The sequence below is a fragment of the Cajanus cajan genome, chromosome 10 (genome assembly GCF_000230855.2).
Source record: "Cajanus cajan strain Asha chromosome 10, NIPB_CcT2T_4, whole genome shotgun sequence".
NCBI classification, from domain to species: domain Eukaryota; kingdom Viridiplantae; phylum Streptophyta; class Magnoliopsida; order Fabales; family Fabaceae; genus Cajanus; species Cajanus cajan.
The window spans coordinates 15,280,535-15,303,789 of NC_138526.1; the positions used below are offsets into that span (position 1 = coordinate 15,280,535).

The window sequence follows — 23,255 nt, forward strand, 5'->3', positions numbered from 1 at the left end:
AAAGCCTTGAATTTGGGAGAGAAGCCTTGCTATTCCCACCCCAAAAAATTACCAGTAGATCATGTGATTCTAAGGTTTGGACTAAGTAACCAACCAAGGGACCCAGGTTCATACATTGGATGTGAAGATCCTACAAATAAATCTCTTATGGTAGGGTTTGATTAGGTACACTAGTACAAAAGAGGTGTATTACATCGGATATTTTCAGCTTTTTACGTCAAAAAACGTATCGACGTAGAAGCGGGAGACGTAAATTTTACGTCGGATCTTCAAAACTGATGTAAATTTACGTCGGACATTAAGACATCTGACGTAAAAAAGTAGGAAAAAAATAAAATAAAAAAAAACATAAAAATATCAGCAGAACGGCCCGTTCTGCAAGCAGAACGGCCCGTTCTGCTTGGAGAACGGGGCGTTCTGCTTTCAGAACGGGCCGTTCTGCTTGTAGAACAAGCCATTCAACTTCGTATAACAACCCAAAAGAAAACGCCCACTACCTACACAAATAGAACAACCAAAAAATCAAATAAAACAGATAGCTAGAGTAGCAATGCGAAGTAGAAAAGTGCTAACAAAACCTTGATTCATACCTAAGAAGCAGCAACAATGTGCAAATGAGTAACAAAGAGTTCATTCCTCTGCAAAAGACAAAAAAACGATTCAGTAACAAAGGAGAGGGAGAAGGTTTAGAGAGAAAAAAATGAAAAGTGATGAAGAGTGAATGGGCGCGGTGTGCCTCGCGCTCTCTTATTCAAATTTGCGTCCTTTTTTACGTCGGACCCTACCAGGTCCGACGTAAAATAGTTCGCAAAAATTACAAAAATGCCACCGCATTTTTTTTACATCGGATTTTCGTATTTATGACGTAAAAGGGGTGACGTAATATGCTAATTTTCCACTAGTGGTAGTGTGATTGTGAGCTTTCTTCCTGGTAGGCATTAGCCAATCCAAAATCAAAAGAAAAAAAAATATCTCGTAAATTATTCAGTCTCACTGCTAAGGTTAGTTTCTTTGAAGTGTCTTTATATTTGAATTATTTGTGTGGTATGTTGTTTTACTCAGAAGTTTGTTGTATCCATTCAGCTCAATTTTGCTTGGAATATAAATGTCTTAATTGATTAAATTAGCTTCATATGACGCGTAAATATCATTATGAGTAAATCATTTGAATATTTACATAAAATAAAATAGAGATGAACAGGTGTATTGATTGAAATATTTAATGCTATGAATGAAGTATATAACAGAATAATGCTATTGTGATTGAAATTAAGCACTCGAGAGCATTGTGTTTGCCAATATCTGAGAATATTTATACAACTAAAAAGAAATCTAAAAATAAAAATTATTCAGAAATTATTCAAATAAGAATAAATTGATTGACTAATAACCAAAAAAAAATAGTGTTACACTCATAAAAATACTCCTATGTCATGTGAAACATGGTTTTGATTAAGAAAGTTCTATTTACTCAGAAATTATCTTTTTGTATTTATTGTTTATTTATGTGTTGGGGTAGAGGGTGTCACATTGGCCGCTTATTGTATCTCACAACAATTAGGCCTGATATCTCATATGCTGTCCAATAGTTAAGTTAATTTGTTTCCAAGCCTCTAGACATTCATTATCAAGCAGCCACTAGAATTCTTTGCTATCTCAAAGGCTCCCCTAGTCGTTGTCTCTTTTATTCTTCTTCAGCATCTCTTAAATTGTCTACATTTGTAGATTCTGATTGGCTAGCTGCCCCATTTCTCCCAAGTCTATTATTGGATTGTGTGTTTCTTGGCTCCTCTCTAATTTCTTGGAGATCTAAAATGTACTCCACTATCTCTAGATCATATTCTGAAGTTGAATACCTAGCTCTTGCAAGTCTCACATGTGAATTACAATGGTTGCATTATTTGTTCAATGATCTCAAAACTTCTTTGAATTTTCCTGCTTCAGTTTTCTGTGATAATAAGTTAGCCATATATCTTGCTCATAATCCAACATTTCATGAAAGTACAAAACACAAAGATTGATTGTCATGTTATTCATTAGAAAATTCAATATGGGCTCCTTTATCTCTTACCCGTTCCTTCTTCTTCTCTTACCCGTTTCTTCTTCATCTCAACTTGCAAATGCTTTTATCAAGCCACTTCATTCGACTTCCTTTAATTCTTTTGTCTCCAAGTTGGGACTTTGTGATGTTCAAGTCCCACTTGTGGGGGGCTATTACCATAATATGATTAATTTGATTACATAATAGTTATTTATTCAAAATATATATCAAATAGATTGGAGAGAATATTTTGTAAATCTTAGGTAGAATTTTCTCTTTCTTCACACAACTCTTGCATGAGTTGTCCAACATAATTGATTCCTTTAGCATGTATATAAATCCCTTCTTTTGATCAATTTTATATGAAATCTATCATCAATATTACAATGACATGAATTTTCTTCTTTATGCATATTAGATATTCTGAAGCAAACATAATATCATAGCTATCCAAGATCCTTAAAAAGGACCACATATCCTAGATCCTTAAAAGAAGGGTCACCAACCATTTATCCATATCAAGTTCAATAGTATTGGACGTGAGAAGATATATTGGAAAAAACCTAAGTCTCACATTAACTAGAAATTAGACAATTAAATAATATATATGTGAAAAATAACCCTCACTTTTTAAACTAATTTTGTAGGATTGAGTTAGACTCAAATTTACTATTCTAAGAGTCATATCCATCAACATCAAGAATGTTGATGCTTTGGAAGGGAGTGTGATATTAAACTCTGGATAATTTGGAATACTAGGAATTATGTTCAATTTAATGCTAAGAAATATAAACCTGACATTAATGATTCAAGACTCAATCAACCTTTTTGGAGCTAGTGTTTGAATAAAATATTTTGTTGGCCTTCTCAAAACAAAAAGAATTAGAGAAAAGATACTTGGTGAACTATGGATTCAAAATTAGAAAGTACTACAATGATTATAACTAGTGAGGATGACAAGAATAATTTTATATTTTGAGCGAAATTAATATGCGGAAAGTGAATTTCATTGACCGAAATTAATTTTATATTGAGTGGGAAGTGAATTTTAAAACAACTTCCAAAGATTTAATAGAAAGTATTAAAAATGATGATAATTTTTTAATAAACGATAATATTGTAAATTGTAATGATATAATCTTTCTAATCATAATGATGGAAAGATAAATTTTGCAGTTGATAAGTTTGGTGAGATAGACTGTATCCTTAGCTTGTTACCATAATTCCTAACTGACTTTTTGTTTAAGGTGTTGCATTGCCAATTAGATCAATCTCCCTATATTAACGTTCGAGTAATGTCTACCGTTTACAATTGAAATACATGTTTTCCTATCATCTTATTAAAATTAAATATTTTCTAAAACATGAGTTGTCAATGATAATTATTTTAGATTTACTTCTTGTTTGGTTATTAATTTTTTAAAAATATTTTCTTATAAATAGATAATAAATATTCTCTTATAATAAATTTTTTTTACAATTACTGCTATGATAAAAGGAAAGATAAATTTTTTACAATTACTAATATGATAAAAGAAAGTTTGCGTGCCTATGACATGTAGTAATGGGAGAATAAATAAAAGTTAGATATACTATTTTAAAAGAAAGATAGTATGGTAGATTGTGATAATTTTATAACATATATTGGACTACAATGAAATTTAATAAGATAAAAATGAACATTTATAACGTCCAAAATGAAGTCGCAAAACAAAAATACTAGTTAAATAAAAGATATTTAGATTTTGAGTATCTTTTTAATTCTCAATTTTAAAATTTTTATTTTTATAAAATTAGTAATTTTTATTTTCTTATTAAATATTTATCCATTAATTATGAAAATTGTAATGAAATAAAAGATATTTAGTTAAATTATATTTTGGGTCTCCTTTTTAATTTACAATTTTGATTTCCCATTTTTTAAATTTGAAGGCTTAGTCCCCAATTTTATAAAATCGAAATTTTTTTGTCTTCTTGTTAAATATTTATCCATTAATCAATGAAATTGTACATTAATTATCATATAACATTAAATAAATGACATAATAATTAATATTTAAGTTTATTTTTTATTTCATAAAAATAATAAAAATAATAAAAATAAGATAAAAATAGAAATTAAAAGTACAATCTAGTCTAAATATTATTATATATTAATTATCATATCATATAGTTAGTGTTAGGTTATGTTCAATGCTAGCATCCTACATCACAAAGATGGTTACATCTCAGCATGTAAAATTAAGATGTCTTTTTAAAATGTTTATTTTAGCCCTCAAAAGAAAAAAAAACGAAGAAGAAATTTAATTTTCTTTATAATTATTATTGTATTTTCAAATAATTTTTTTTTTAAACAAAACATATTTTAAAAAGAAGAGTTATTATTTAGAAAAAAATGATCATTATTATTATATGTTAAATTATATTTTTTATTTTTTACCTTGTTTTTAAAATTCATTTTTATCCTTTATCTTTCAAAAATTCATTTTAATACTTTATCTTTAAAATTTGGGCCAATTATCCTTTTAAAAAATTATCATTTTTTTTAATTTGGAATACAATTTTGAATCCTTTTCTATTATTAATTTAAGACATGAAACTTATCTCGTTAAATTCACCTATGTGAAAATTATTGAAACTAACTTACATTCGAATAAAAAAAAAGGTTATAAACATAATAAAAATTGCATAACAATGAGTCCAAGGAAGAACTAGTAAACTAGAGGCATTCAAAATTAAGCCAACCAAAACAAAAAAACTATAAATTGTAACACTAGGCTCTTGTTGTTGGGGGTGGACAAACTTTAATTGATAAGCATTAGTCTTTTTCTCTTAGACCCCAAGAACATTAGAGTGTGATTTTTTGTTGAGAGCAACTTAGAGTGCAAGAGACTAGTGGTTCTTGAAAATGGTTGGAGCTCAATTGATCCAGCTGTTGTAGAGTTCTCTAAGCTCATTTCCTTGTTCTTCCTCTCCTTTGTTGATGGAAGCACAAAGCACCTTCCTCGTTTTTCTTTTTTACTTTCGAGTAGCTTGAAATCTATGTAAAGGGAGCTAGGACTTGATCTTGGTATGGATTTTCATGTTACATTCGTAGTAGGAATGCTCATTTGATGCACAATCATTTGAATGTTAAACTGGTTTGCAAGGAGAAACTTGGTGTTCTTAGTTTCTTAGAGATTTTTGAAGTATTTGGGGCTTTTGAGGAAAAATCTTGATTTTGTACCCAAATGCTTGTTATGAGTTGTTTTGTTGTTGAAATTGATGTATTCTTGTTGTTTAAATGAGCTTTCATGGTTTAGATTTGAGTTTGGAGCTTGTAGGTGAGCTTGGGATGGAATAACGAGGTTTGAAAACCTCCAAATGGAAAAATAATAAAGATGGACTTTGTCATGAAACGACTAGGTGGTTTTAAAACGACTGAGTGGAATTAAAAATAAGATTTAGGGGGTCTTTGAAAGGAAACAACTGAGTCATTTTAAAATGGTTTTGCGGAATTGGAGATGAGAATCAAGGATGTCTCTAGAAGGAACCCACTAAATTTCTTTGAAATGTATGAATGGATTAGTACTTTTCGAATTAGACTTTGTTGTCTTATAAAAGTTGTAGTCCTAGATGTTAGTTTTCAATGGCTTTGGAATCACCTAAAAAGGAGGTTTAGAACTCAAGTTATGACCTTTTTAGTAAGTAAAGGTCAAGTTGTCTACTTTAAGCTAAATTATTGTAGTTTTTGTGATTTTCAGTATAGTAAATGATAGAATTAGAACTTGAATTCTTCATAACTCTATGTGATATTTTATGTGGGAGATGTCATTGTACAATAGTTGATTTTGATAAGTTGTGTGTTGATACATGTTGTGTGATGGATGAATATGGTAAACATGAATAGAGTATTTGTGTCTATTGCATGTTGTATGTATGATGATTATGATAAGAATTGGTATGCTATACTTGTATAGTTGAAATTGGTATTGATATGCTATGTATGATGAAGTGTTTGCATGGTTGGAATGGTGGATAGCTATTGATATGCTATTATGATTAAGTTTTCTAGAGTTGATATGCTATGTATGATAAATGTACTAAAGTTTGCATGGTTGGAGTGGTGGATAGGTATTGATATGCTATTATGATGAAGTTGTCTATCATTGGTATGCTATGTATGATGGCATAATTTGATCTCTATATGACCTGGGTTAATGTATATAGATGATGATGTTAAGCTGTGGATGCCGAGAATGTTTTGAGCATTAAGGCATGTTGGCTAACTTAAAACTTGAGGAGAGAAAACGTTTTTGAAAATTGAAAATTCCACATAGGGAATCTTAGGGTGGTGCTTAGGTAGAGTACTGACAGAAAACCCTCCATGAGTAGTTGTGTCTCTTGGAGAGAGTTTTGAGGTAAGTTAAGTCTCTTTTAGGTCCATAGTTCGTGATTGGATAAGGTAAGATGTTGAGGGCTATTACCCAAGTACTTGGAAAGATTGTGTGGTTCCTTCAGGATAATTAGTGGGCGAACTCCATGTGACTTGGTCATGCATGCCAAGGTCGTGGTAAGCCTATACCTAACTGTACTATTCCTAACAGTGGAGCCGAACTTTCCTAGTGTAAGTGACAAAACTCGAGAAACCAAATAAGGGACTGTTATCCCATTTTGTTGTGATCAAGCCAACGATTCAGGTGCGAAAACAATTGGATTTGTTCAGTAGGGTGGAGTCACTTAGACTGCTCATATTATTAGGAGATCTTCGTAAGTGAATGTGTGATGACACATTAGTTAAGGTGTAAGCATATGACGTGTAGTTGATTCGCATGTTCATATGCATTGGATGAATATATTATTGTACGATATGTCTTGGTGTGTAGCTTTCAACATGTGGGTGCTATGTTGTTTGGTGAATGTTGTAAACCATCAGGTGTTTTTTTGGTTGGTTTACATGTTGGATAATAATATAGGTATGTTTTTGAAAACTTAAGTATGTTTTTAAAATCTAGCTTACCCTTACGTATTTTCCATGTGATTTGAATTGCGATTATCATGATTTTTATGGGATCAAGTTAGAGTTAGCTAGAGCAAACTTTTGAGAGATGTTGTAGGACCATTTTAGTGGTGTAGTCTTGTCTTGTATTGCTTTTGATGGTTTGTATAGTAATGTTTTACCTGTACTTAGGAGTTTATATGTTTTATATTGGATGATTATACATATACTATATATTTATATAGTTGTTTTTAGTTGCACTTATATACATGTCATGGTATAAGTGTGAGAGTAAAATCTTAAGCATATGAATAGTTCTACTGCTAGATGATTCACGAAGTGTAGTGGTCATGATAGATCGTTATATAAATTGATCCATAAAACCAAAAATTGATAAAAAAAAATTATAAATTGGTAGTTTGGTTTGGTTTTTAAATTTTCAAAATCATCTTATTTGGTTCAATTTTCGGATTAAAATGTAAAACTACTCTAAACCAAATCAAACCTCACTTATTTGCGTGTGTGTGTATTTCAAATGCATAGTGCAAATATACAAATTGACACATAACATAAAAAGTGTTTTATGAAATTATAAACTACTCAACTAAATTTTAGAACAAAAAATTATGACTTATATATAACTTTCAAAAATAATTTTTTCAGTGACTATTTATATATATGAGAAAAAATATATATTATGATAATTAAAATTATAATAAATAAATATGTTTAATAAAATAGTAAAATATAAATGAGTGTTAAATATATTAAGTAATCAAAATATTTTCATATTTGTATTTTTTTTTTTACAAAAGGTCTTAAATAAAAAACATAATATTACATATTTTTAGTTAATTTATAAATAAAAAATTTTAAAAACAAAAATTAAACCCAACCTGATGAAATCCTCCTCAACTTATGAATCTTCAGAAATTATGACGTTATTTTTTCATTTCTTACCTCAATCCATATTTTTATCCTTTTTAATTTCTTTATTTTCTTATAAATTATCCAAAGAAATTCATAATTTGGGATGCTGGAATTTTGATCCTACGGGGTTCATATTAAAACCAAACTACACTTAATTTTCATGTTTGGTTTGGATGAGTTTAAGGCAAAAATCAAGCCAAACCACATCATGAACACCCTTATGGTCAACCAGTAACACCCTAGTTTTCTTAGTTCATATTAATGATATGCTAATAATTATTTTAATATTTTAAATGTATTTTGTAAGGATTTTGATGTTATTTAATCAATCATATGAGCTCTATTTTAATATAAAACATGGTCTTGGTTAATATTTTGATTATTAATATAGGGTGTATTTTATGAAGATGTATTTTATTAAAGGTTTAAGTTTGTGATATTTTTATTAAAAGGGAGGAGTGTATTTTGATTTTATTTTAAGTGTTTTATAAAAGGAGAAGGAAGGCCGTTTTGGTAATTGGGTTATTATTATTTTATTAATTGAGTAAAAGGGAGTTGTTAGAGTCAGTTTCACGTACCCATTTTCTTTCTGTTCATTTCCCTTCTATACTCTCTGAAGACCAAGGAGAATCAGAAGAAGGAGACTACTCGGAAACTGCCTGTGCTTTGACTTCTGCCCATCAAGGTAAGGAGGAAGTGAGAAATCTCGTTCGGAGTGCGGGGATAAATGTTAGGTAGTCAAGATTGGACCCCAATCCTATGTGTGTGTATGCTAGGGATTTGTGAGAGTTTTCTGTTTTGATTTCTGAATGTTCCTTTGTATTCTTTGTTTCATTTTGAGTGCAAATATGTATTTTGTTCCCTGAAATTGACGAGTGTTGATTTGACATAAAGTGCTATATGGGTTCCTATGGAAAACCCTAATGGAAAGAATTAGGAATGTGGTTAATTGGTTTGATTTAATGTGTTAATGACTAAATTGAGTGTTATTTTGTGTTATGAGCGTATAATGAAATATTTGTACTGATTAAGTTATGAAACTTGATGAATTGGTGTAAAGGTGGTGGAGTTTTCATTTTGTAGTATGCAGATTTTACGGTTTCGCGTTGGGACAGAGTGAATCACGGCCGTGATTGACTCTGTTGAGAACCCTCACTTTCGCGCATGAGTCACGGTTGTGATTGACCCTGTTTGAGAATCCTCACTTTTTGCGAGTGAATCATGGGCGTGACTCACCAGTCACGGCCGTGATCTTCCATGCTTGCAATTTTTCCTTCACTCTTTATGATGCCCCAACCTATATCTCATGTATCAATATGTTATCTGTGATTTGTTGTCTTGTGTTGGTATGGAATGTGATGAAGGTTATGATTTTACAGTGAATGTGGCAAGTGTGTGTTACAACATAAGTTAAGAGTACATGACTAGTGAATGTGTGACATGCATCATGAGCATATGTGACTCTAGGTGTGCCGCTTAGGTCACATGTTGGTGTACTGAATTATTCTAGGTGTGTCGTTGAGGTCACCTACCAGTCCACTCATGTGAATTCTAGGTGTGTCTTTGGGCCACTAGTGATATTTTTATGATTACATGTGCCCCAGGTGTGTTGTTGTATCAGCATACCAGTGACAAGAAATATGTGAATTCCATATGGTGCCACATGCATGTAGTGAGTAGTATGCATGATATCGAGACATGAGGGTGATTATGATTTCTTTGGGTATGCTATGTATGTTGCATGTATTATATGTGGGGGCTATTTAACATTTGTTTCTGTGCATCGAGCCTAAGTGAGACGTTTCTCACTCCCTTTGCTTTTTGTGTTTCTTGTTTTATTGTGATGTGCAGGTGAGCCTCAACAGGATGCCAAAGGTTTTGATGAGGAAGTCTAGTCGGGAAACTCTGATTAGACTATGTGACACCAAGGTTTAACATTAGAGAATTTTCGTTTATTGTGTTTTGATGAAATTCATTATGTTATTTATTTTTACCTAAGGATTTATGTTTAAGTGATTTTATGTTCTATGAAAGGATTTCTATAATGTGAATTCTCTACTCATGAGTCGAAAGAGAACGTCTTATTTCAATAATTTATTTTATTTTAAAGAGAATTATGTGCTTTTTATGTTGAATATATGATGCGGGATAGAGGGTGTCACACAACCTTTTGATCTTACCTAACCAATAGGTCACTAGTTACTCTTAACATACCTAGTCTCACATTGTTAGGGGCAATTTCACATGTTACGATCATATACCTAAACTCTTGCGAATAAATCCAACTTTCTATCCTTGAGGTTGCCATATGTAAATATTTCCTACATAAGACATCAATCATCACATTGGCTTCAACTATGTGACAACTTGATCTAAGGTTTATCTTAGTAAATACACACATACTCTCACTTACTAGTCCACATGGTTATATATCCTAAGCAAGGATACTTATTTTGAATCATTACCTTGTTCAACTAATGATAGTCTATGCACAACCTTTTACTCTCGTCTTTCTTCTTAGTGAAAGGACAAACGCTCCACAAATTCAACATATAACAATGATAACATAAATCTAGCTTCCCTTACCTTGGGGTAGCTTGAGTTTGAGGTAGAAGAGAAGGAAGATCAAGTCTCCGTTACAAAATCAATGACTTGATTATAGGTTTTCACTACTTGAATCAAAAACAACACAACTTAGATAAGGATTGAGGGAAGAAGAAAAGAAGATTGAAAGAAAAAAAGAGCTCATGGACCAAAGACTTTCTCTATAGAATCCTCTCTCTAGAAAGTTGAGGAAAATGAGTTTTTGAGACTTTGTTCAAAATAGAAACCTTGACAACTCAACTCTATAAAATCTTTCCAGGGTCAAATTAGATCTCTATCCAAAGAAACTCACTCTCATTAACAACTCACTCAGCGTAAAAAAATGACTAGGACTAATATAATACTATCACAACTTACAATTTTACATAATAGCTATAGATGTTGTAAAAAAAAAATTCAACAGCGTATATATATATATATATATATATATATATATATATATATATATATATATATTATATATAATATGATGTCATTATTTATGCAAAGACATTATTTCAAAGTATAAAAAATATTAAAATCACATTTTTATACAGATAAAATATTATATACCAAAAATTGTTTATTTTACTTGGACATTTGCATGTTAATTCACTACAACAAAATAGATTTTTAGTGGCATTTAATATGATTTTTAGTGGTAATAAAAATTGCTACAAAATCTTTTAGCGGCATTTTCACAATAGTCATTGTATGTAGTGTCACTAAAACATTTAACAGTAATTATTCTGAATGCTGGTAAAAATCTTTATAATGGTCGAAAAAAGTGTATACCTTTTTGTGACATTATTCGATGTGAGACTTGTAAGATGAGAATTGTCTTTTACTTATATATTTTTTTAATTATCTTATCTCCTTATTAATTATTTTATCAAATATTCGATGTGGGATTTAGATTTTTCCCAATACATCCCTTCAAGTTTAGAGACTATTGAGTTTGGTAATGGTGATGTTAGGGTCACTCGAAAACCGTATGACTCGAAAAAGGGGTGTTTGTGCTTTGGGAAAGCTACTCGAACAACACCTACCGGGAGTGTACCAAGGATCTCAATTATTTACGCTCGAAAGCCGAATCTGAGAAAGAAACACTCGAAAATAGGCAAAGGAGGTTACTACAGGTTTCCAAAAAGAGTTGGAATCGAAACGGAGCAGTTCGTAAAAAGTAAATCGAAAAGATTTAAAACACGTGGAAAGAACGGTTATGGGAAGTTACGCTTTAGAGCACGTATCTGATATGGAGAGCGGTTACACACCCACGACGCATGCACACGAAAGATAACTGCTCTCGAGAGTTTCTATAAATAGGCAAAGTTTAGCCTTTCACGTAGTCGAAAAATTCATACTAAGACTATACTCTGAAACACTCTCTGCCTGCGCATATAACTTTCGTGCCTGGAATTGTTTTTGGGTATGATTCCTTCTCGGCCATTTTCATTTTCTTTTTATAGGAGTAGAATTAGTGTAGTTCTTTGTTCTTAGTCTTGTAGTGTTAGATCATTATCAAGGTTGTATTGTTCTAAACGTTGTAAAAGTGAACCATGATTTGTATTGCTAATTTCATTATTGTTCATTCTATTCATCTAAGTGTTTACGTGCATGGAAATAATTACGTGTTAATCATTGACGAATGCTTAGAAATCAGTAATCCTTGATCATTCTATTCCATTCCTTTTCATTCCAATTCAAGAAACATATGCCTAAATTGAAACACTTGTTGTGCTAGTCTAAATAAAAAGAACCCATAAAACGAATTCCACCGTAAACAGGTGAATAATCTGCTAATACCAACTTAGAAGAATAAATTATAGGTCTAACTTAGCCTTACAAAACAAACTTGTAAGGTGAGAGTTATCATCCATTTATATACTCTTTAATTATCTTATTTCTAGTCTATATGAGACTTAAGTTTTTCTAAATAAATAATTGTCGCTAATAATAAAATTTGGTATAATATAAATACATTTTTAGTAACCATTATATATTAGTTTCTTTGAAGTGTCTTTATATTTGAATTATTTGTGTGGTATGTTGTTTTACTCAGAAGTTTGTTGTATCCATTCAGCTCAATTTTGCTTGGAATATAAATGTCTTAATTGATTAAATTAGCTTCATATGACGCGTAAATATCATTATGAGTAAATCATTTGAATATTTACATAAAATAAAATAGAGATGAACAGGTGTATTGATTGAAATATTTAATGCTATTAATGAAGTATATAACAGAATAATGCTATTGTGATTGAAATTAAGCACTCGAGACCATTGTGTTTGCCAATCTGAGAATATTTATACAACTAAAAAGAAATCTAAAAATAAAAATTATTCAGAAATTATTCAAATAAGAATAAATTGATTGACTAATAACCAAAAAAAAATAGTGTTACACTCATAAAAATACTTTTAAAAAATTCAAAAGATTAACAATGATATTTTCTAAATCAATCTAATATCTCGTCACCTTTCTATCTTTTCGTATTCAACAACGAAACTAAGTTTGTGGGTTATTGAATGACGAAATATCCACACTGTGACCAAATCTTCCTTTTGTAATACATGGGTTTTGATGAAATTTTTCCACTCACGATTAAGCACATAGTACTTTTTTGCCCACTTCTTGAACTCCATATTGTAGGTGTTGCCATGCATATCATAGACACAAACTTGTATCCCTTCTTCAATATTTTCATCATTCCTCAGTAAGGGTATGAACGATTCTTCCACGTGCTTTTTAGGGAGGAAAATCCTATTTTGATCTGTCTTCACATCACTAGTTTCCAATTTCTTTTTAAGAGGCTTACCACACTCTAATATATAGTCTCTGACACTTTCAAGTGGTGGCAAATTTAAAACGCGTTCTTGTGAGACAATGTTGGAGGCCACCATTGATGGTGATTCTTCTATCATTGATTTACCTTTCTCTTCTTGGTGTGCACTTAACAAATCAACTAATGTTTCAGCATCTTCCTTCATTGTTGATATTGATGATGATGATGACCCTTCTATCAATGATTTGCCAAAAATATTTTCATGCCATTTATGTGGATCTTTTTCTTGTGTCATAATGTTGAGAAGTTGAATTATTGTTCGTTCATCCTCTGTGAGATCATCACCAACTTTATGCTGTTTCTCATGATCCATAATTTCCAAGATTGAAGTCTTTCCTCTAAACAATAGAAAACCACAAAGTGTTATATATATAATGTGATAATTTATTTAAAGAAAATGAAAAGAACACGTTGTAAAACAAAGAATTAAGGAGAAAAGAAACCTGTGGAGCTATTGTCTCAGAAATCAAAAAGAAACGTGGATAGAAACTCCTATACTGTAGAGTGATTTTGAGTAGAATGTGAGTAGAGTGATTTTGAGTATGAAAGGTAATAGGAACGATTTTGATTATATATATATAGTGAGGTATGATAACTGGATTTATTTTGTATTTTGGGCGGATACTTTTTTATATTGTGGGTGGGAAATAAAATTCAAAGCAATGGTGTGATATTATTTTTAAAAAGATAATATCTTATATTTTTATAATTTTGTCAAGGATAAGTTAGGATGGATTCTAACAACTTCTCAATTTTTTAACTTGAATATCAGATTCATCAAGTTAAATAACAATTTAAAAATAAACTAATATCTTAGTATATATCTTTAAATAGATTTACATTAATTCCTTTAAGTTATGGTGTAAGATGTAAGATTGTTTTAAACGGTATATCAACAATTTCCTTAAATATAAAATATTAAAATTTAATCTAAATAAATAAAAGAAAGATATATTAAAAGATAGATGTATAACATTATCAACTATATGGATAAGAATAGGACGGTAGTAAATTGATCGAGATCTTAAGATAAATTTTTTCTCTAAATAATTTATCTATTGTATATACTAGATATTCAATTTAGGAAATATAACATATTTATATTTTATATAATAATATAATTTTTTTATTATGAATAGATTCGTCTATAAAATTTGTACGTCTAATATACATATATTAGAACTTATATCTATTAAATTAAATAAATATATTATATTTAATCAATATATTATATTTAATAAATATAAATTTGTAAGTATATATTAAATATAAATGGTGAATTTAATTTTGCGTAATAACATTTTTTTAAGAACTTCTTTTTCACAAAAGTATTTTTAGAATGCTTTTGTTATATATATATTTTTGAAATTACTTTCTTTAGTAGACAAAACAAAGCAAAAGAAACCAGAAAAAAAAAATACATATGCATAAAAGCTAGTCCATGCATGTGCTAAAAGTAGGGATGTTAAAAATATATTTACTTGCATATATTTGCTAATAAAATTTATTTTGAGTTAAAAATGAATATTAATGAATATTTATAAATAATAAATACAGATATTTTTTATAATCAAATGTTAAGGATAATAGATATGAATATTTTTTATATTCATATCTTAATTTTTAAATTAAAAAATATTGATTAATAAAATTGTATATAATATTTGAATAATTTAATTTTAATTTTTATGTAATTATTTTTAAAAAATTATTAGAATAAATAAAAATTATTAATATTATTATTGTTTTAAATTATTTTTAAAAATAAATATATTCATAAATATTAAAAAAGTACACAAATACCTACTTATCATATATCTATACAAATATAAAAATAGTTAAATAAATATGAAATAAATATTTATCCAACAATGAATACTTTTTTAATTTTTAAGTGTTTGTCTAAACTTATATTTTTAAAATAAGCAGTTTTCTTCTCATTTTATAAAATAATTCCTATCTACTTTTTAAATAATTATTTTTAAAAGCACACTTATTTAAAAAAATTTAAAATATTTATTTATACAATTTAAAATATAATTTATATATTTAAATATAATATTTATTTATATAATATATTATAAATTTTAACTATAATAATAAAAATTTAATATATACAATACATAAACTAAGATACTAGTTAATATTATATAATTAAATATTAGTTTACTTAAATATTTATAAAATTATTTATTAACAACATCAATTAAACACTACATTTTTACTTGTAGATTAAATTATATATATATTTTTATATTTTATCTTATTTTTTAGATTTATTTTAATTCTTTATCTTTTAAAATGTTTATTTTAATCCTTTATCTCCTAAATTTGGATCTATTTAATATTTTTAAAATAATGATTACTTTTAATTTTGAAAGAAAATTTTGAATCTTTGATTGACAGATTCAAAACTTAAAACTTGTTTCGTTAGATTCACCTAAAATTATAGAATTTAATTAATATTTAAATTTAAAAAAGTTATAAACATAATGAAATTATTTAAAAAATTATATTCCATGTGTAATTAGAAAATAATATAAAATTAAAATTTTAGAATTATTTATCACTTTTTGATCTTATTGATATTGAACTTTCACCATATAGCAATTTTTTTTGTTTAAATTTCAAGTGTGTTTAATAGTTTTTATATTTGTAAATATAATGATACAAATTTTAACTCTTATATCAATTAACAAAAGATTTTAAATCATCACTCAAAATTAAAAATAATCATTGATTCAAAAGGGAACCATTTAGATTCAAATTTAGAGATAAATTACTAAAATGAACATCTTAAAAGAAAAAAGTTCAAAATATATCTTAAAAAATAAGATAAAAGATTTAAAATATAATTTATCCTTATTGATATTTAATTTAATTTTACGTCTATATAAATATATAGACACATCATTTTTAATATAATTATTTTAAAAAATATTTTCTAAAAATAATAAAAAAATAAAATATATAAATATTTAATATAATTAATATTTTAGTCGGTACACATTGCATGTACTAGTCAAATTAATTATATAAATTTTCTGATTATAATTAACTATCATAAAAATGAAGAAAAAGAATTCAAATTACATAATGAAAGCAATTATACTAACAAGATGTTGGTTCGAGAATTATTGGATTCGATTTTTTAAGTAAAATTTTAAGTTTGAATCTTATGTATGAAAAAAAATATTATTAAGAGAAAAGATCTTATTAAATGTAATGAGTCAAATTTTTTGACAAAAAAAATCATAAACAAATTCAATGAATACTTTATACTAATAATATGATTATTAATATATACCTGATGTAAAACAAAAAAAAATTAATAATATGTTTCTTAGAAGAATATCAAATATATTGAATATCATAATTACATTTATTTTTTATTTTTTTTACTCAAGTATTCAAATTTATAATATAAAAATATTTAATTATATATGCATAATATTTAGCACATGCATTTACAAAATCTAAAATGAAGGTGATAATTATAATAAAATGTTTTTTATTTCTAAGTTTTTTTGTGACACCCATCTATGTTAAGTTAGACGAAGCGCATTCGCAATTTTCACCAAGGTTTTGAATATGACAAATATAATATATATTGTTATTACTAACATGTGCATTAGTGTTTCAGTCAGATAAAGAAAAGTTCAAACAGTAGAATATGTTCAAACATAATTTGGCTAGACAAAATATTAGACGATAGAAAGGCCAGCATCAACGCTAAGGTTGATTCAGGCTCAAATCAGATACAAAGGCTATCAAACAGAAGCCTGAGGCATCAGATGCAAATTGGCCAATACATTGACATGAATGGCCAAGATATCAACATGAAGTGACCATAAAAAAGAATCAATATAAAAGACAAAGTTATCCCTCCCACACTCAGACGAAAAGAGTCGTCAAGATCAGACGTAACATCTTGTAACCAGACGATGTCGAGAATGCTGAAGCACGTCTGAAGTCCTCTAATCACATTGAAAGGAATTATACAAGAAACACAAGAGGACATCATCGTGGATAAAAAATTGTTCAAGCATGCATTCACAAGTCAAAGCGGAGTGCATCAAAGAAAAGACACCTACTTTTCAGAAAAAGACAGCACCGCAGCGGCTAAACTGATGAGAAAAGTAAAAATATACCTAGATCATGATTGGAGTCAAATATTGAAGAAATCAACTACACAGAGAAGCTCCACAAATACAAGTAAGCATTTAATGCAAGATCGAATGCATTAAATGAGAAGATCTGCATGAACATGAATGAAGCGTCCATCTGCTACGTCACAAGCCTACGCTCCAACAGAAAAATTCAAATTAAAAGCAATGGGCAGATTTATCAAAAAGTGTATAAATACTCAAGGCCAAGAAGAAGAAGAATAGAGAAGCTGAGAAAAATGTGTTTAACTAAAAAGAAAATCAAGAGCATAAACCAATTTTTACTTCTCAAAGAAATTCCTGTATATCTGTGTAAAAACTAAGATAGCTTATCTTAGTGAGTGTTGTCAATAGTCCATCCTCTCTACGAGAGTAACCAAACACTCAGACACCTATTTTAGAAAACTAAGGTTACGCACCTTAGTGAGTGTAGAAATTATCCAATCCTCTCTGTGAGAGTAATACACACACTCAAAAACCACAACAACTGTAAAACCTGAAGAGGCTGGTAGAAAGAATACTTGTGAACCAGAAGTGGTTGAGAATACTAGCGTTGGTGAGTGAAGCCGACGGGCCAGGAGTGGTCGAGAGTACTTGCAGAACCAGAAGTGTCTAAGAAAACTAGCATCTAGTTGACGAGCCAGAAGTGGATGAGAATACTTGCAATCCTTTGTGATTAGTGGAACCCTTCTGCGGAAGAAAACTGGACGTAGCTCAGATTGAGTGAATCAGTATAACTGTCTGTGCATTCTCTTTACTTTTCAGCATTACATACTTTGCATCTGATCTACTTCGTTTTTCAACAAAGCTTTGGACGAAAACCTATTTGACCTTGTTAAAACTATTTTACCTGACGATAGCGTTTTCCAGACTAAAAACCTGTTTACTTAATCTTCTACATTGAAAACTAGGTTTGGTAAATAAAAAACACTAGACGAAAATTCTGCTTAAATTTGTCTACCAAAAGTACTATTGCAAAATAACTTTGAAATTTTCCTTCAAATCCGAACACACACATTTGCAACCCCCCCCTTCTGTGCGTATTTTCGCTAACCTCAATCTACCCTAAAAAATAAAACCAATTTAAACTTGTAAAAATCTCAAATACATCCCCTTAGAAATCATAAATAAAATAATTCAGTTCATTAGAAAGTAAATAAATAGAGTAGTAGTAAACAAATTGTAATTTGATAAGGATTGTAACATCCCAAAATTTTATTTTTATGTATTGAGATTCTTAGTAGATATATCATATTTTTATATACATATTTTACTATTTATATACGTATTTTACTATTCATGTATACGTATTTTACTATTTATATATACGTATTTTATTAATTACGTATACGTATGTATGAATAGTATTTTACTATGCAATTGCACAGTGAAGGGGCGGCTGAAACGTGGGCTGCGGATTCTTTCCGTTTCAAAATTTTAATTAATTTGAATATAATAATGAATAGTGCATAGTGCATAGTAATTTATAATATTATTTTAATGAATAGTGCATAGTGCATAGTAACTTCAAAATTTCTATAAATAGGGGCTTAAGGTTTTGGAAATTCAGAATTCTAGAGAGAAAGAAATTCTGGAGAAATAGAGAGAGAAAGTAAGAGAGAGAGAAGGAAAAAGAAAATAAGGTTCTGCCTAGGTTTTGAAAGAGGAGGAGAATAGAGAAGGTTTTGCCCTTGTTTCGATAATCATCTAAGAAGAAAAAGAGGAGATTCTGCCGAATTCTTTTTTATCCAGGTAAGGGGGGGAGTGGGAAACCTCGCTTGGGGGTGTTGGAGTAATCGTTAAATAGTTGTTTGTTAGATTGGCTCCCGATCTTATGCCTGTTGTTTGTTTGTATGAAATATTGTTATTAATGTGCTTTGCTTTTTGCATTACTTGATTTCTTGTCCGTAGTAAATAATAACTATACTATTTTTATAAAAGAAAAAAAAATGAATAAATTGTTTATTAATAAAGATATGGAAGGCTAAGCCTCCTATTAATTAATAAATATGTAATTGATGTTAAAAAAGAATAAGTTTTAGAATAAAAATACCTATGCGAACTTATGAAGATCTTATTATGACTTGAGTATATGAAGTATATATGAGACCTATGCGGACCTATGAGGATATGACTGTATGAAATATGTACTCATGACTTGTGACCTACGATCCATGAATGGACCGTTGAACTGTTGAACTATTGGACCGTTGGACTATTGGACCGTTGGACTATTGGACTGTTGGACTATTGGACTATTAAAGTTGGATTAATAAAATAAATCATAATTATGAAATATGAATCTTATATGTGTAATATGCTAAATGTTGAGTCTATGAATGTATGACATGCATCATATGCATATATTATTCCAGGTGTGCCGCTGAGGCCGCATACCAGTGATGCTAACAAGGTGTATGATCACCAGTGATAGGTGTGCCTTCGGGACACTAGTGATGTAACATGCTAACGAGGTGTATGAACACCAGTGATAGGTGTACCTTTGGGTCACCAGTGATAAATTCTGAAACTTCCGTATGGCGCCACATGCATACATTAGTGAGTCAAGTCAAGAAAATCATTATACATAAGCATATATGTGAGATTGATTATATATGTGAATTATATTGCGTGTGTGTGTGCTATTTAACTTTTATTTCTATACCTGCAACTAAGTGAGAAGTTTCTCACTCCTCTTGTTATTCTTGTATATGTTTAAATTTATGTTGCAGGTAATCTTAATCATGAGGATGTTGGTAATGAAGTCTAGAGGCTTAAGTGGGCATGCTCTGATAGGATGTGACATCGGGCTTAGCTAGGCTTCTTTCTGGGATAATAATGTTTTATTTTCCTTTTTTTGAAATTTAAATATATTTGTATGATATCAAAAAAAATTATAAATTGATTCCTAACTAGGAGGCACTGCCACCTTTACTGGGATTAATTTATAATCTTTGTTTTATTATGACTTCTTGAGTTTGGTATAAATGTTAATTACGAATGTGCATCTTCTACCTTATGATATTTATTATCACTCTAATATATTTTTTTAATATAGTTAATGCTTATTAAGTAATTATGTTGGGGTAGAGGGTGTCACATTTAGTGGTATCAGAGCAGGTCGATTCTATCGGCCGTGAGTTATGTGTCTACTATGTTTATTGATTGTAAATATATTATGTTATAGTTGTCTGTGTTTATTAAAAGTTCTATATATCCAGATTATGGCTGGTAGAAATGATCGTGCGATTGCTGATGCTCTCCAAGCATTAGCCCAAGCTATGAACAACAACAATATGGCTGGAGTTGTTCCTAACTGGTTGGAGCAATTTCAGAAGAATAACCCGCCGACCTTTAAAGGAGGATATGACCCAGATGTTGCAATAAATTGGCTAATGGAAATCGAAAAGATCTTCAATGCTATGGAATGTCCTTTTCCTCAGAAAGTGAGGTTGGCTACCTTTATGTTTACTGCTGATGCCCATTTTTGGTGGGAAGGAGCACTTCAAAGGATAATAGATGGAGGAATGCAATTAAATTGGGAAAACTTCAAAAGAGTTTTTCTTGAGAAGTATTTCCCGGATGATGTGAGAAGCCAGAAGGAAGCTGAATTTCTCGAGTTAAAGCAAGGAAATGATACGGTGGCACACTATGCTGAAAAATTTGATGCCTTGGTCCGTTATTGTACCCATTATCATGGTGAGGGTGGCGAACGGGCTAAATGTATTAAGTTTGTGAATGGCCTTCGTCCTGAGATAAAAACCGCAATTAATTATCAAGAGATTTATCACTACCCAACGCTTGTCAACAAGAGTAGAATCTATGACCGTGATAATCGTGCACGTTCTGTCTTTTACAAGGGAGCTGGAGGTCCTATTCGTGCAGTGAATTCAAATACTTCTGGTAAGATTAAGCCTTATTCTGCTTCTACCAGATCTCAGGGAAATATGGCTGCTGCCAATAGAACTAAATCGTCCACTGTGAACACTACTGGTAGTGTTGGAGGGTCTGTGTCTATTTCTTCAGGAAGATGTGGAAAGTGTGGACGGATCGGTCATATTAAATCAGAGTGTCGTGACAAGGAGGTTACTTGCTTCAACTGCAATGGTAAAGGACACATCAGTACTCAATGTCCTGAACCACCAAGAACACGTGTCATTGGATCAGGATCGCAAACCGAACGACCAAAGACTATAGGGAGAGTATTTGCTCTTAGTGGTGTTGAAGCTGCTCGGTCAGAAAATTTGATACAAGGTACTTGTTTCATAGCTGAGACTCCTTTTGTTGTACTATTTGATTCTGGTGCAACTCATTCCTTTATTTCCATCTCTTGTGTCCAAAAACTGAAATTGCCTGTGTCTTTGTTAAATTTTGATTTAGTTGTTGAAACTCCTACTAATGGTCCTGTAACTACATCCCTAGTGTGTTTAAAATGCCCTTTGACAATTTCTGATAAACAGTTTCTAGTTGATTTAATCTGTTTGCCTCTTAGTCAATTAGATGTAATCCTTGGTATGGATTGGCTATCTTCTCACCATGTTCTTTTGAATTGCTTTGATAAATCCATTTCATTTGGTGAATGTAAGAGTGCGGAATTTCTTAGTGCTTCTGAGATTAAAACTTGTTTAAAGGAAAATGAAAGGGTATACATGATCTTATCTTCATTGACAGTTGAGACTGAGAGTAAGCTAGATGAGATTCCCTTAGTGAGAGAATTTCCTGAAGTATTTCCTAAGGATGTGTCTAGTTTACCACCCGAGAGAGAGATTGAGTTCAGTATAGACTTAGTGCCAGGTACCGCACCCATATCTATAGCACCCTATAGGATGTCTCCTAAAGAGTTAGTTGAGCTTAAGAAACAAATAGAGGAACTACAAGAGAAACAATTCATTAGGCCTAGTGTTTCACCTTGGGGAGCGCCTGTTTTATTGGTCAAAAAGAAAGATGGAAGTATGAGATTGTGTGTAGATTATAGACAATTGAATAAGGTGACCATTAAGAATAAGTATCCCTTGCCTAGAATAGATGATCTTATGGATCAACTAGTTGGAGCTTGTGTGTTTAGTAAAATAGATTTGAGATCAGGTTACCATCAAATCCGAGTGAAATCCGAGGATATCCCAAAGACTGCTTTTAGGACTCGTTATGGGCACTATGAGTATTTAGTTATGCCTTTTGGTGTAACTAATGCACCTGGAGTATTCATGGATTATATGAATAGGATCTTTCATCCTTACTTGGATAAATTTGTAGTAGTCTTCATAGATGATATCCTAGTGTATTCCAAGACCAGGGAGGAGCATGCTGAGCACCTTAGGATTGTCCTTCAAACCCTTAAGGAGAAACAGTTGTATGCTAAATTGGCAAAATGCGAATTTTGGTTGGAGAGTGTAAATTTTCTAGGGCATGTGATATCCAAGGATGGAATAGCTGTAGATCCCTCTAAGGTAGAAGCGGTTCTTGAATGGAAAGCACCTAAGTCAGTTTTTGAGATTAGAAGTTTTCTAGGATTAGCTGGGTATTATAGGAGGTTTATAGAGGGTTTTTCTAGATTAGCTTTACCTTTAACCAAGTTAACTAGGAAGAACCAACCTTTTGTGTGGAACTCTAAGTGTGAAGAGAGTTTTCAAGAACTTAAGAAGAGACTAACTAGTGCACCTGTGTTAGTATTACCTGACCCTAGCAAGACTTTTGAGGTATTTTGTGAT

At 30.2% G+C, this 23,255-nt stretch overlaps 1 protein-coding gene across 1 annotated transcript; it reads left to right on the plus strand.

The window, feature by feature from the left end:
* Nucleotides 1–18,591: 18,591 nt before the first annotated feature.
* On the plus strand, nucleotides 18,592–22,993 carry LOC145952330 (uncharacterized). Its single transcript, XM_083064676.1, has 3 exons — nucleotides 18,592–19,299; nucleotides 20,280–22,705; nucleotides 22,951–22,993. Exons 2-3 carry the CDS (start codon nucleotides 20,691–20,693, stop codon nucleotides 22,991–22,993), a joined length of 2,058 nt encoding a protein of 685 aa, XP_082920802.1. The 5' UTR covers nucleotides 18,592–19,299; nucleotides 20,280–20,690.
* The last annotated feature ends 262 nt before the right edge of the window (nucleotides 22,994–23,255 follow it).